This window comes from Bombina bombina, chromosome 5 (assembly GCF_027579735.1).
Source record: "Bombina bombina isolate aBomBom1 chromosome 5, aBomBom1.pri, whole genome shotgun sequence".
Taxonomy (NCBI): Eukaryota; Metazoa; Chordata; class Amphibia; order Anura; family Bombinatoridae; genus Bombina; species Bombina bombina.
The window spans coordinates 435315797-435330731 of record NC_069503.1 but is presented as its reverse complement, the minus strand read 5'-3'; the positions used below and the strand labels follow the sequence as shown (position 1 = coordinate 435330731).

At 38.6% G+C, this 14935-nt stretch overlaps 1 protein-coding gene across 1 annotated transcript in view; it reads left to right on the top strand.

Moving 5' to 3' along the window:
- Window positions 1-14935, top strand: part of TOPBP1 (DNA topoisomerase II binding protein 1) — an 872354-nt gene that overhangs the window by 637179 nt on the left and 220240 nt on the right. Inside the window, exon 24 of the mRNA XM_053715750.1 lies at window positions 3375-3523. Coding sequence (XP_053571725.1) covers window positions 3375-3523 — 149 coding nt within the window. The remainder of the gene's footprint in view (window positions 1-3374; window positions 3524-14935) is intronic.

Below are 14935 nucleotides of genomic sequence, written 5' to 3'. Positions count from 1 at the left end.
CAGACAATGTCACAACTGTGGCATACATCAATCATCAAGGAGGGACTCACAGTCCTCTGGCTATGAAAGAAGTATCTCGAATTCTGGTTTGGGCGGAATCCAGCTCCTGTCTAATCTCTGCGGTTCATATTCCAGGAATAGACAATTGGGAAGCGGATTATCTCAGTCGCCAAACGTTGCATCCGGGCGAATGGTCTCTTCACCCAGAGGTATTTCTTCAGATTGTTCAAATGTGGGAACTTCCAGAAATAGATCTGATGGCTTCTCATCTAAACAAGAAACTTCCCAGGTATCTGTCCAGATCCCGGGATCCTCAGGCGGAGGCAGTGGATGCATTTTCACTTCCTTGGAAGTATCATCCTGCCTATATCTTTCCGCCTCTAGTTCTTCTTCCCAGAGTAATCTCCAAGATTCTGAAGGAATGCTCGTTTGTTCTGCTGGTAGCTCCAGCATGGCCTCACAGGTTTTGGTATGCGGATCTTGTCCGGATGGCCTCTTGCCAACCGTGGACTCTTCCGTTAAGACCAGACCTTCTGTCGCAAGGTCCTTTTTTCCATCAGGATCTCAAATCCTTAAATTTAAAGGTATGGAGATTGAACGCTTGATTCTTGGTCAAAGAGGTTTTCTCTGACTCTGTGATTAATACTATGTTACAGGCTCGTAAATCTGTATCTAGAGAGATATATTATAGAGTCTGGAAGACTTATATTTCTTGGTGTCCTTCTCATCATTTTTCATGGCATTATTTTAGAATTCCGAGAATTTTACAGTTTCTTCAGGATGGTTTAGATAAAGGTTTGTCCGCAAGTTCCTTGAAAGGTCAAATCTCTGCTCTTTCTGTTCTTTTTCACAGAAAGATTGCTAATCTTCCTGATATTCATTGTTTTGTACAAGCCTTGGTTCGTATTAAACCTGTCATTAAGTCAATTTCTCCTCCTTGGAGTTTGAATTTGGTTCTGGGGGCTCTTCAAGCTCCTCCGTTTGAACCTATGCATTCATTGGACATTAAATTACTTTCTTGGAAAGTTTTGTTCCTTTTGGCCATCTCTTCTGCCAGAAGAGTCTCTGATTTTTCATCAGGATAAGGCAGTGTTGCGAACTTCTTTTGAATTTTTACCTAAGGTTGTGAATTCCAACAACATTAGTAGAGATATTGTAGTTCCTTCATTTTGCCCTAATCCTAAGAATTCTAAGGAGAAATCATTGCATTCTTTGGATGTTGTTAGAGCTTTTATTATGTTGAAGCTACTAAGACTTTCCGAAAGACTTCTAGTCTATTTGTCATCTTTTCCGGTTCTAGAAAAGGCCAGAAAGCTTCTGCCATTTCTTGGCATCTTGGTTGAAATCTTTAATTCATCATGCCTATGTTGAGTCGGATATAACTCCGCCTCAGAGGATTACAGCTCATTCTACTAGGTCAGTTTCTACTTCCTGGGCGTTTAGGAATGAAGCTTCGGTTGATCAAATTTGTAAAGCAGCAACTTGGTCTTCTTTGCATACTTTTACTAAATTCTACCATTTTGATGTGTTTTCTTCTTCTGAAGCAGTTTTTGGTAGAAAAGTACTTCAGGCAGCTGTTTCAGTTTGAATCTTCTGCTTATGTTTTCATTTAAACTTTATTTTGGGTGTGGATTATTTTCAGCAGGAATTGGCTGTCTTTATTTTATCCCTCCCTCTCTAGTGACTCTTGCGTGGAAAGATCCACATCTTGGGTAGTCATTATCCCATACGTCACTAGCTCATGGACTCTTGCTAATTACATGAAAGAAAACATTATTTATGTAAGAACTTACCTGATAAATTCATTTCTTTCATATTAGCAAGAGTCCATGAGGCCCACCCTTTTTTGTGGTGGTTATGATTTTTTTGTATAAAGCACAATTATTCCAATTCCTTATTTTTTATGCTTTCGCACTTTTTTCTTATCACCCCACTTCTTGGCTATGCGTTAAACTGATTTGTGGGTGTGGTGAGGGGTGTATTTATAGGCATTTTGAGGTTTGGGAAACTTTGCCCCTCCTGGTAGGAATGTATATCCCATATGTCACTAGCTCATGGACTCTTGCTAATATGAAAGAAATTAATTTATCAGGTAAGTTCTTACATAAATTATGTTTTTCTGTGGGGCGTCTGTTTTTTGTTTTTCTGGCACCTTTTCACCCTGATGTTTCTTCTACTGTTCCTTGTTCCTCGTCAGAATGACTGGGGGATGAGGGAAGTGGGAGGAGTATTTAAGCATTTGACTGGGGTGTCTTTGCCTCCTCCTGGTGGCCAGGTTCTGAATTCCCAAAAGTAATGAATGCAGCTGTGGACTCTTTCCATCTGAAGAAAAGAAAATTATCAGGTAAGCATAATTTAAGTTTTGATGGGGGTAAATTACATTGGCCGGCTTCAAAAATGTCTGAAATAGGACGTGTGCATGATGACCTTATGTGAAAATTCCAAGTTGGAAAACTGGAATGCACCCCCAAAAAATAAGGCCTTTTAGCCTCTTGAGAACCCAACACACCTATATATTGGTGGTATCACTGTACTCAGGAGATGTTGCTGAACACATTGGGTTTTTTTTTTTGGGCAGTGACCCTTAAAGTTCTCAGTACATGTATTGTTAAATTGCTATTTATATCAAAAAATCCCCACTTTTGTTTTTTTCCTTTTTCAAGCTTTGGCATAGATTGGTGGTAAAATGGTTGCATGAAAAGAGTGAAAATACCCCAAGTTTAATACCTTAGGTTGTCATCTTTAAAAAAAATATTATATATATATATATATATATATATATATATATATATATATATATATATATATATATATATATATATATATATAATGTGTGTGTGTGTGTGTGTGTGTGTGAAGGGTTATTCAGGGATTCTAACTCGCTAATTTTGAAAAGAAAAAAAAATGGTTTGTAAAAAGCAAAGTGCTACTTGTGCTTATTGCCATATAACTTGCAAGAAAAGGAAAGAACATGTAAACATTGGGTATTTCTAATCCCAGGACAAAATTTAGAAACTGTTTAGCATGGGTGTTTTTGGTGGTTGTAGATGTGTAACAGATTTTGGTGGTCAAATTTAGAAAAAAAATGTTTGTTTGTTTTTCTTTCAATTTTTTCATCATATTTTATAAAACAATGTTATAGTGAATTATATGATATGATGAAAATAATGGTATCTTTAGAAAGTCCATTTAATGGCGAGAAAAACTGTATATAATATGTGTGGGTACAGTAAATGAGTAAGAGGAAAATTACAGCTAAACACAAACACCGCAGAAATGTAAAAACAGCCCTGGTCCTTAACGGTAAGAAAATTGAAAAATAGTCTGGTCACTAAGGGGTTAAATGAATCCTTTATAAATTTCAACTGTGTGTTGCTTTCAGGAGGATGACTATGAGTGGGGAAGCAGCTCTATTCTGGATGCTTTGAACAGTATTAACAATCAGCAAAAATTGTTAGCTGTAGCAGCAATGAGATGGAGAAAAAAAATACAAAAATTGAAGCAAGAAATGGACATTTCAGAGGTTTGTAAATTGTTGTTTTTTCTGCAAGTTGTTGATGAACAAACCTTGTATACAAAGCTTTGTATTAAACTGTAAATGATGAATTGGATTATTGTCTCATCATTAAGTATAAAAATGATTCCACTTTGGTGGAACAAATCATGTCTGGGTGCTGAATTAAAAAACATAACGAATAACGATTTTCAAAATTCTCAGAACATATAAAATCATACAAAATGTGGAAAGACTAAAATATTGTTTGCAGGGCTGGCATAACCTGCTTATTTGGGAAGGGATAACCGATTCAGAAAAATGCTACAAGATATTTAGGCATGGGGTGATTTTTCAGATACTGGGTATTTTTGATTAAAATAAACAAGTGTATAAGCTCTATTTGTGTACTTGATACTTTAAAAAAATAAATTTACATTGATTTGTTAGCATTATAGATACCAGGGTAAGCAAAACAGATTTTCTGTGAATGCTTTGAACCTAAATTAATTTTAAAATACTATTATTGTAAATTAGGGAGCCACATCACTGATAATTTTTAGGAATAAGACTAGACTTTATCTCTCACAGTCAAAAACTTCTTTGTGGCAGAAAATGGAAGGGGGGCTATTAGGCTTGAAATGATTTATGGGTACACAGTATTAAGGGCTAGATTATGAGTGGAGCATAATTTATTTCTCGTGTGCCAACTTAGATGCAAACAGCCTCCGTTGAAGCTGTCAGGTTGCTCTAGTATTACAAGTTGAAAGAAAAAAGTTTTCACCCAAGCACTAACCCGACACGTGCAATAATCAGAACATGGAATATCATGAAAGCTTTAACTTATTCCTCCATAGACTTCAACGGAGAGCGAAAAGAGAAAAAAGAAACTAACACCCATACTCAAGCACAAACCGCAGTGTGCTAGCCCAACATGAAATATGAATGTTTCAAATTCCAGTGTTCTTCACATACCAGAATATGTTCTATTTACTCTTAAATAAATATTTCTATATATGTCTGATGTTTTTTAGGAAAAATATGTTTCTATACCTATATATACTGTCTGTGTGTGTGTGTGTGTGTACATATATATATATTATTTTACAAAAGTAAGTACACCCCTCACATTTTTGTAAATATTTTATTATACCTTTTCATGTGACAACACTGAAGAAATAACACTTTGTTACAATGTAAAGTAGTTAGTGTACAGCCTGTATAACCGTGTAAGTTTGCTGTCCCCTCAAAATAACTCAACACACAGCCATTAATGTCTAAACCGTTGGCAACAAAAGTGAGTACACCCCTAAGTGGAAAAATGTCCAAATTGGGCCCTAATTAGCCATTTTCCCTCCCCGGTGTCATGTGACTCGTTAGTGTTACAAGGTCTCAGGTGTGAATGGGGAGCAGGTGTGTTAAATTTGGCGTTATTGTTCTCGCACTCTCTCATACTGGTCAATGGAAGTTCAACATGGCACCTCATGGCAAAGAACTCTGAGGATCTAAAAAAATGGCCTAGGCTATAAAAAGATTGCCAAGACCCTGAAACTGAGCTGCAGCGGTTTCACAGGACCGTTTCCACTCAGAATAGGCCTCACCATGGTCGCAGCACACTGCATCAAATTGGTCTGCATGGCTGTTGTCCCAGAAGGAAGCCTCTTCTAAAGATGATGCACAAGAAAGCCTGCAAACAGTTTGCTGAAGACAAGCAGTCTAAGGACACGGATTACTGGAACCATATCCTGTGGTCCGATGAGACCAAGAGAAACTTATTTGGTTCAGAGGGTGTCAAGCGTGTGTGTGGCGGCAACCAGGTGAGGAGTACAAAGACAATTGTGTCTTGCCTACAGTCAACTATGGTGGTGGGAGTGTCCTGGTCTGGGCCTGCATGAGTGCTGCCGGCACTGGGGAGCTACAGTTCATTGAGGGAACCATGAATGCCAACATGTACTGTGACATACTGAAGCAGAGCATGATCCCCCTCCCTTCAGAGACTGGGCCACAGGGGAGTATTCCAACATAACAACCCCAAACACACCTCCAAGACGACCACTGCCTTGCTAAAGAAGCTGAGGATAAAGGTAATGTATTGGCCAAGCATTTCTCCAGACCTAAACCCTATTGAGCATCTGTGGGGCATCCTCAAATGTGCGCAAGGTCTCTAACATCCACCAGCTCCGTGATGTTGTCATGTAGGAGTGGAAGAGGACTACAGTGGCAACCTGTGAAGCTCTGGTGAACTCCATGCCCAAGAGGGCTAAGGCAGTGCTGGAAAATAATGGTGGCCGCACAAAATATTGACACTTTGGGCCCAATTTGGACATTTCCACTTAAGGGTGTACTCACTTTTGTTGCCAACAGTTTAGACATTAATGGCTGTGTTGAGTTATTTTGAGGGGACATAAAATTTACACTGTTATACAGGCTGTAGACTCACTACATTTCTTCAGTGTTGTCACAGGAAAAGATATAATAAAATATTTACAAAAATGTGAGGGATGTACTCTTGTGAGATACTGTGTGTGTGTGTGTATGTATATATATATACTGTATGTATGTATATATATATATATATATATATATATATATATATATATATATATATATACTGTGTGTGTGTGTGTGTATATATATATATATATATATATATATATATATATATATATATATATATATATACTGTGTGTGTGTGTGTATATATATATATATATATATATATATATATATATATATATATATATATATATATATATATATATATATATATATATATATACACTGTATGTATGTGTATATATATATATATATATATATATATAAAATAATCTTATCATGTAAGGGCACTCGCAGGTATTTAAAATCATCACATTTTATTAAGAACCGTTCACAAAAAGCCAGATGTCGATGTTTCGGCTCATTTTCGAGCCTTTATTAAGACGTCCTAAAAAATACAAAACTTAAAACATACAACATAAACATAGAAACGATGATATTCATATTGTATGTGTTGTATTTTTTAGGACATGTTGTCTTCATAAAGGCTCGACTATGAGCCGAAACCTTGACATCTGACTTTTTATGAAGATTTCCTAATAAAGTTTGAAGATTTTAAATACCTGTGAGTGCCCTTACATAATGAGATTATTCTATATGATACATTTTTTGGATTTCTTTCCTAAGATATGTGAGTCCACGGCTTCATCCTTTACTGTTGGGAATATCACTCCTGGCCAGCAGGAGGAGGCAAAGAGCACCACAGCCAAGCTGTTAAGAATCACTCCCCCTCCCACAACCCACTGTCATTCTCTTTGCCTTCGGTGCAAGGAGGAGGTGAAGTTTTTAGTGCCTGAAGAAGATTGGATTTTTTTTTAACTTCAATCAAGATTTTATTATTTTGAAAGCAAGAGTAGGTTTACTCTTAAATTTCTTCTCAAGATTGGGTCTAGCCGTACTCCACGTTAGTCTCTTCAGTAGGGCAGTGGTGGCTTTAAAGTAGTTAGGAACTTGTAAGGTGGACCTTACTGCGTTTTCCATATTTGCTGCCCTAGTACAGAAAGACAGAGTAGGTTTACTCTGTTCTTTATTTTTTCTACCGGTCTTTGTGAGGAGTGGCGTCTTCTCACACTGGGTAGCCTGTCCTCCTGCCGGTCGGCTAGATGCAGGTAAGTGCTTGATCTTCTATGTTTGGGGGACATGCACTTCTGAAAGAATTTTTTCTGGGATATATATATCCTGGCGAAGGATATTCGAGGCAGGACGCAAAAGAGACTAGGGGTTAATTGTTTATTGGTTAAGTATTCCCTGAAAAGGTTATGGCTCATTTGGGTAGAGGATCATTAGGGCTTATTGATTCCTCTATCCTTTTTTATCCTTGTTTTTATGGTCACTAGGATGAGGTGTTTGTTTTCACATTATTCTTATAACGGTTATATGCTCCAATCAGTGGCTTCTGATGTTTAAGAGTGCGCCCCTTTAATATACTCATATTGTAATTTGTAAGAGCGGCACAATTGTTTTTCAACTGTTCTAGTGGGGAGCAGTCAGACTAAGTGTTGCACAGATGTTTTACTTGGGCTCAGTGGACCTTGTCTGATAGAATGGGGCGCGCAGTTAGATTAGCTGCGCGCTTCATTTCTGTGCTGTGCCTCTGTTCCCACCTTCTTCTTCCTTTGCATGGCGGGGAAGCGCCATTTTCGTCTCTCTCTGAGCCGGTCATGTGACCACGCCCCCTTCTCTTCTCCGTCAGATCAGAGTGATGTTTCTGTGGATACGGAGGTTTTCCGTGCTACGGAAAGGCTTCTATTTGCGAAGCCATTACCTAAAGCTTGTTTTTGCTTATTAAATACGTGTTCTTGATGACATGGTCCTTGAGATTCCTCTATGTTGATACTTATATTGATTTACAATCATTACCCTGTGAGGGTAGAGGGCGCTAAAGCTATTATGTTATATAATAAAGGGCGCTGACATCTCCAATACATTCTTCCAAGTGAAGTTTTTATATGTAAAGTGATTTCCACTGATGTTTGGTGGTAATAATCTTTTATGTTTTTCAAGCCCAAGACTTGAGACATATTGTTCATACTCCTGGAACAGAGGCCTGTTCCTTTAAATTTATGTTTTCGCCTCTTGAGATACTGAGAATATAGTGTGTCCCATACCCCTTCTGTCAGGTATATAGTAGTACTAAATGCCAGATCATGGGTTCCTGTTTTATTATATAAGCTGGTTATGCCCTGTGGTACATTTTTGTTTAATATATACAATTCCATGCTGCATAACTAATAGATTGTTTATAATGCCACAGTTTTCTCCTTTTGCGTCCCAAGCCTCAATGGCGTCACATGCAGTGTACTGCGGTTCCTTTCTATCTCCTGGAGGAGTTATTTGCCTGCAGAATTTGCTGTCCGGATATCTTATGCGGTATATGTGGCATTATCTGCTTTTCCTATACTAAGGGAAATAGGAAGAGGAACATTAGAGATGCAGATAGTTTGGTTTCTGTTCCGCCTACTGCTACTCAGATTTACTTCCTCATAGGTCTGATGAGGAGGATACGTGAAACCTCAGATTTGGACAGTATAATTCCTTCATCTGATGCTGAAGTCGTATCCTTAAGACATATGCCTGAACACCTTGTGTATTGTTAAAGGAGGTTTTGGCTACTCTGGACGATTCCGATATTTTGTCGTTGTAAACCCAAGGATATCTAGTAAAATTAATATTTGCTGGAATTCCTTTGTGGAGGTTTTTCCTGTTCCAGACCGTGCTACAGGATTTTTTTCCTCAGGAATGAGAGAAGTCAGGGAATCCTTTTTCCCTTCTCATGTCTTACCAAGATGTTTTCCTGTCACTGTCCCCATTAAATATCTTGGTGCACGGTGCCTATAGTAGAATGAGCATTTCTACTCTGGCTAAGAGACTTTGATCCCTATAGCGGATAGCTGCTACTTTAAGCATTAATGGACAAGCTGGAAGCCTATATAGCAGTTTGTATGTCCACAAGCGTATGGCGGACATGCCAGATGTGCAGTCTTTTTATCAGGCCTTGGTCAGAATCAGGCCTGTGCCTAAGTCTGTTGCTCCTCCTGGACTCTGGCTAAGAGACTTTGATCCCTATAGCGGATAGCTGCTACTTTAAGCATTAATGGACAAGCTGAAAGCCTATATAGCAGTTTGTATGTCCACAAGCGTATGGTGGACGTGCCAGATGTGCAGTCTTTTTATCAGGCCTTGGTCAGAATCAGGCCTGTGCTTAAGTCTGTTGCTCCTCCTGGAGCCTTAAAGGGCCACTGTAAGTAAATATTTTCTATGCCTGTTACTAACTAACTACCCCAAATACGCTTTTCTTTCATGTAATTAGCAAGAGTCCATGAGCTAGTGACGTATGGGATATACATTCCTACCAGGAGGGGCAAAGTTTCCCAAACCTCAAAATGCCTATAAATACACCCCTCACCACACCCACAATTCAGTTTTTACAAACTTTGCCTCCTATGGAGGTGGTGAAGTAAGTTTGTGCTAGATTCTACGTTGATATGCGCTCCGCAGCAAGTTGGAGCCCGGTTTTCCTCTCAGCGTGCAGTGAATGTCAGAGGGATGTGAGGAGAGTATTGCCTATTTGAATGCAGTGATCTCCTTCTACGGGGTCTATTTCATAGGTTCTCTGTTATCGGTCGTAGAGATTCATCTCTTACCTCCCTTTTCAGATCGACGATATACTCTTATTTATATACCATTACCTCTGCTGATTTTCGTTTCAGTACTGGTTTGGCTTTCTACAAACATGTAGATGAGTGTCCTGGGGTAAGTAAATCTTATTTTCTGTGACACTCTAAGCTATGGTTGGGCACTTTATTTATAAAGTTCTAAATATATGTATTCAAACATTTATTTGCCTTGACTCATGATGTTCAACATTCCTTATTTTCAGACAGTCAGTTTCATATTTGGGATAATGCATTTGAATCAATTTTTTTCTTACCTTAAAATTTGACTCTTTTTTCCCTGTGGGCTGTTAGGCTCGCGGGGGCTGAAAATGCCTCATTTTATTGCGTCATTCTTGGCGCGGACTTTTTTGGCGCAAAAAATCTTTTCTGTTTCCGGCGTCATACGTGTCGCCGGAAGTTGCGTCATTTTTTGACGTCCTTTTGCGCCAAAAATGTCTGCGTTCCGGATGTGGCGTCATTTTGGCGCCAAAAAGCATTTAGGCGCCAAATAATGTGGGCGTCTTATTTGGCGCCAAAAAATATGGGCGTCCTTTTGTCTCCACATTATTTCAGTATCATTTTTTCTTTGCTTCTGGTTACTAGAAGCTTGTTTATTGGCATTTTTTCCCATTCCTGAAACTGTCATTTAAGGAATTTGATCAATTTTGCTTTATATGTTGTTTTTTCTCTTACATATTGCAAGATGTCTCACGTTGCATCTGAGTCAGAAGATACTTCAGGAAAATCGCTGTCTTGTGCTGGAACTACCAAAGCTAAGTGTATCTGCTGTAAACTTTTGGTAGCTATTCCTCCGGCTGTTGTTTGTATTAATTGTCATGACAAACTTGTTAAAGCAGATAATATTTCCTTTAGTAATGTACCATTGCCTGTTGCAGTTCCTTCAACATCTAAGGTGCAGAATGTTCCTGATAACATAAGAGATTTTGTTTCTGAATCCATCAAGAAGGCTATGTCTGTTATTTCTCCTTGTAGTAAACATAAAAAATCTTTTAAAACTTCTCTCTCTACAGATGAATTTTTAAATGAACATCATCATTCTGATTCTGATGACTCTTCTGGTTCAGAGGATTCTGTCTCAGAGATTGATGCTGATAAATCTTCATATTTATTTAAAATGGAATTTATTCGTTCTTTACTTACAGAAGTACTTATCGCTTTAGAAATAGAGGATTCTGGTCCTCTTGATACTAATTCTAAACGTTTAGATAAGGTATTTAAATCTCCTGTGGTTATTCCAGAAGTTTTTCCTGTTCCTAATGCTATTTCTGAAGTAATTTCCAGAGAATGGGATAAATTGGGTAATTCATTTACTCCTTCTAAACGTTTTAAGCAATTATATCCTGTGCCGTCTGACAGATTAGAATTTTGGGACAAAATCCCTAAAGTCGATGGGGCTATTTCTACCCTTGCTAAACGTACTACTATTCCTACATCGGATGGTACTTCGTTTAAAGATCCTTTAGATAGGAAAATTGAATCCTTTCTAAGAAAAGCTTATCTGTGTTCAGGTAATCTTCTTAGACCTGCTATATCATTGGCTGATGTTGCTGCAGCTTCAACTTTTTGGTTGGAGACTTTAGCGCAACAAGTAACAGATCATGATTCTCATAATATTATTATTCTTCTTCAGCATGCTAATAATTTTATCTGTGATGCCATCTTTGATATTATCAGAGTTGATGTCAGGTTTATGTCTCTAGCTATTCTAGCTAGAAGAGCTTTATGGCTTAAAACTTGGAATTCTGATATGGCTTCTAAATCAACTCTACTTTCCATTTCATTCCAGGGTAACAAATTATTTGGTTCTCAGTTGGATTCTATTATCTCAACTGTTACTGGTGGGAAAGGAACTTTTTTACCACAGGATAAAAAATCTAAGGGTAAAAACAGGGCTAATAATCGTTTTCGTCCCTTTCGTTTCAACAAAGAACAAAAGCCTGATCCTTCATCCTCAGGAGCAGTTTCAGTTTGGAAACCATCTCCAGTCTGGAATAAATCCAAGCCTTCTAGAAAGGCAAAGCCTGCTTCTAAGTCCACACGAAGGTGCGGCCCTCATTCCAGCTCAGCTGGTAGGGGGCAGGTTACGTTTTTTCAAAGAAATTTGGATCAATTCTGTTCACAATCTTTGGATTCAGAACATTGTTTCAGAAGGGTACAGAATTGGTTTCAAGATGAGACCTCCTGCAAAGAGATTTTTTCTTTCCCGTGTCCCAGTAAATCCAGTGAAAGCTCAAGCATTTCTGAATTGTGTTTCAGATCTAGAGTTGGCTGGAGTAATTATGCCAGTTCCAGTTCTGGAACAGGGGATGGGGTTTTATTCAAATCTCTTCATTGTACCAAAGAAGGAGAATTCCTTCAGACCAGTTCTGGATCTAAAAATATTGAATCGTTATGTAAGGATACCAACATTCAAAATGGTAACTGTAAGGACTATCTTGCCTTTTGTTCAGCAAGGGCATTATGTCCACAATAGATTTACAGGATGCATATCTGCATATTCCGATTCATCCAGATCATTATCAGTTCCTGAGATTCTCTTTTCTGGACAAGCATTACCAGTTTGTGGCTCTGCCGTTTGGCCTAGCTACAGCTCCAAGAATTTTTACAAAGGTTCTCGGTGCCCTTCTGTCTGTAATCAGAGAACAGGGTATTGTGGTATTTCCTTATTTGGACGATATCTTGGTACTTGCTCAGTCTTTACATTTAGCAGAATCTCATACGAATCGACTTGTGTTGTTTCTTCAAGATCATGGTTGGAGGATCAATTCACCAAAAAGTTCATTGATTCCTCAGACAAGGGTAACCTTTCTGGGTTTCCAGATAGATTCAGTGTCCATGACTCTGTCTTTAACAGACAAGAGACGTCTAAAATTGATTTCGGCTTGTCGAAACTTTCAGTCACAATCATTCCCTTCGGTAGCCTTATGCATGGAAATTCTAGGTCTTATGACTGCTGCATCGGACGCGATCCCCTTTGCTCGTTTTCACATGCGGCCTCTTCAGCTCTGTATGCTGAACCAGTGGTGCAAGGATTACACAAAGATATCTCAATTAATATCTTTAAAACCGATTGTACGACACTCTCTAACGTGGTGGACAGATCACCATCGTTTGATTCAGGGGGCTTCTTTTGTGCTTCCGACCTGGACTGTAATTTCAACAGATGCAAGTCTCACAGGTTGGGGAGCTGTGTGGGGATCTCTGACAGCACAAGGAGTTTGGGAATCTCAGGAGGTGAGATTACTGATCAATATTTTGGAACTCCGTGCAATTTTCAGAGCTCTTCAGTTTTGGCCTCTTCTGAAGAGAGAATCGTTCATTTGTTTTCAGACAGACAATGTCACTACTGTGGCATACATCAATCATCAAGGAGGGACTCACAGTCCTCTGGCTATGAAAGAAGTATCTCGAATTCTGGTTTGGGCGGAATCCAGCTCCTGTCTAATATCTGCGGTTCATATCCCAGGTATAGACAATTGGGAAGCGGATTATCTCAGTCACCAAACGTTGCATCCGGGCGAATGGTCTCTTCACCCAGCGGTATTTCTTCAGATTGTTCAAATGTGGGAGCTTCCAGAAATAGATCTGATGGCGTCTCATCTAAACAAGAAACTTCCCAGGTATCTGTCCAGATCCCGGGATCCTCAGGCGGAAGCAGTGGATGCATTATCACTTCCTTGGAAGTATCATCCTGCTTATATCTTTCCGCCTCTAGTTCTTCTTCCAAGAGTAATCTCCAAGATTCTGAAGGAATGCTCGTTTGTTCTGCTGGTAGCTCCGGCATGGCCTCACAGGTTTTGGTATGCGGATCTTGTCCGGATGGCCTCTTGCCATCCGTGGACTCTTCCGCTACGACCAGACCTTCTGTCGCAAGGTCCTTTTTTCCATCAGGATCTCAAATCCTTAAATTTAAAGGTATGGAGATTGAACGCTTGATTCTTGGTCAAAGAGGTTTCTCTGACTCTGTGATTAATACTATGTTACAGGCTCGTAAATCTGTATCCAGAGAGATATATTATAGAGTCTGGAAGACTTATATTTCTTGGTGTCTTTCTCATCATTTTTCTTGGCATTCTTTTAGAATTCCGAGAATTTTACAGTTTCTTCAGGATGGTTTAGATAAAGGTTTATCCGCAAGTTCTTTGAAAGGACAAATCTCTGCTCTTTCTGTTCTTTTTCACAGAAAGATTGCTAATCTTCCTGATATTCATTGTTTTGTACAAGCTTTGGTTCGTATAAAACCTGTCATTAAGTCAATTTCTCCTCCTTGGAGTTTGAATTTGGTTCTGGGGGCTCTTCAAGCTCCTCCGTTTGAACCTATGCATTCATTGGACATTAAATTACTTTCTTGGAAAGTTTTGTTCCTTTTGGCAATCTCTTCTGCCAGAAGAGTTTCTGAATTATCTGCTCTTTCTTGTGAGTCTCCTTTTCTGATTTTTCATCAGGATAAGGCAGTGTTGCGAACTTCTTTTGAATTTTTACCTAAAGTTGTGAATTCTAACAACATTAGTAGAGAAATTGTGGTTCCTTCATTATGTCCTAATCCTAAGAATTCTAAGGAGAAATCATTGCATTCTTTGGATGTTGTTAGAGCTTTGAAATATTATGTTGAAGCTACTAAGTCTTTCCGAAAGACTTCTAGTTTATTTGTTATCTTTTCCGGTTCTAGAAAAGGCCAGAAAGCTTCTGCCATTTCTTTGGCATCTTGGTTGAAATCTTTAATTCATCTTGCCTATGTTGAGTCGGGTAAAACTCCGCCTCAAAGGATTACAGCTCATTCTACTAGGTCAGTTTCTACTTCCTGGGCGTTTAGGAATGAAGCTTCGATTGATCAGATTTGCAAAGCAGCAACTTGGTCCTCTTTGCATACTTTTACTAAATTCTACCATTTTGATGTATTTTCTTCTTCTGAAGCAGTTTTTGGTAGAAAAGTACTTCAGGCAGCGGTTTCAGTTTGAATCTTCTGCTTATGTTTTTCATTAAACTTTATTTTGGGTGTGGATTATTTTCAGCCGGAATTGGCTGTCTTTATTTTATCCCTCCCTCTCTAGTGACTCTTGCGTGGAAAGATCCACATCTTGGGTAATCATTATCCCATACGTCACTAGCTCATGGACTCTTGCTAATTACATGAAAGAAAACATAATTTATGTAAGAACTTACCTGATAAATTCATTTCTTTCATATTAGCAAGAGTCCATGAGGCCCG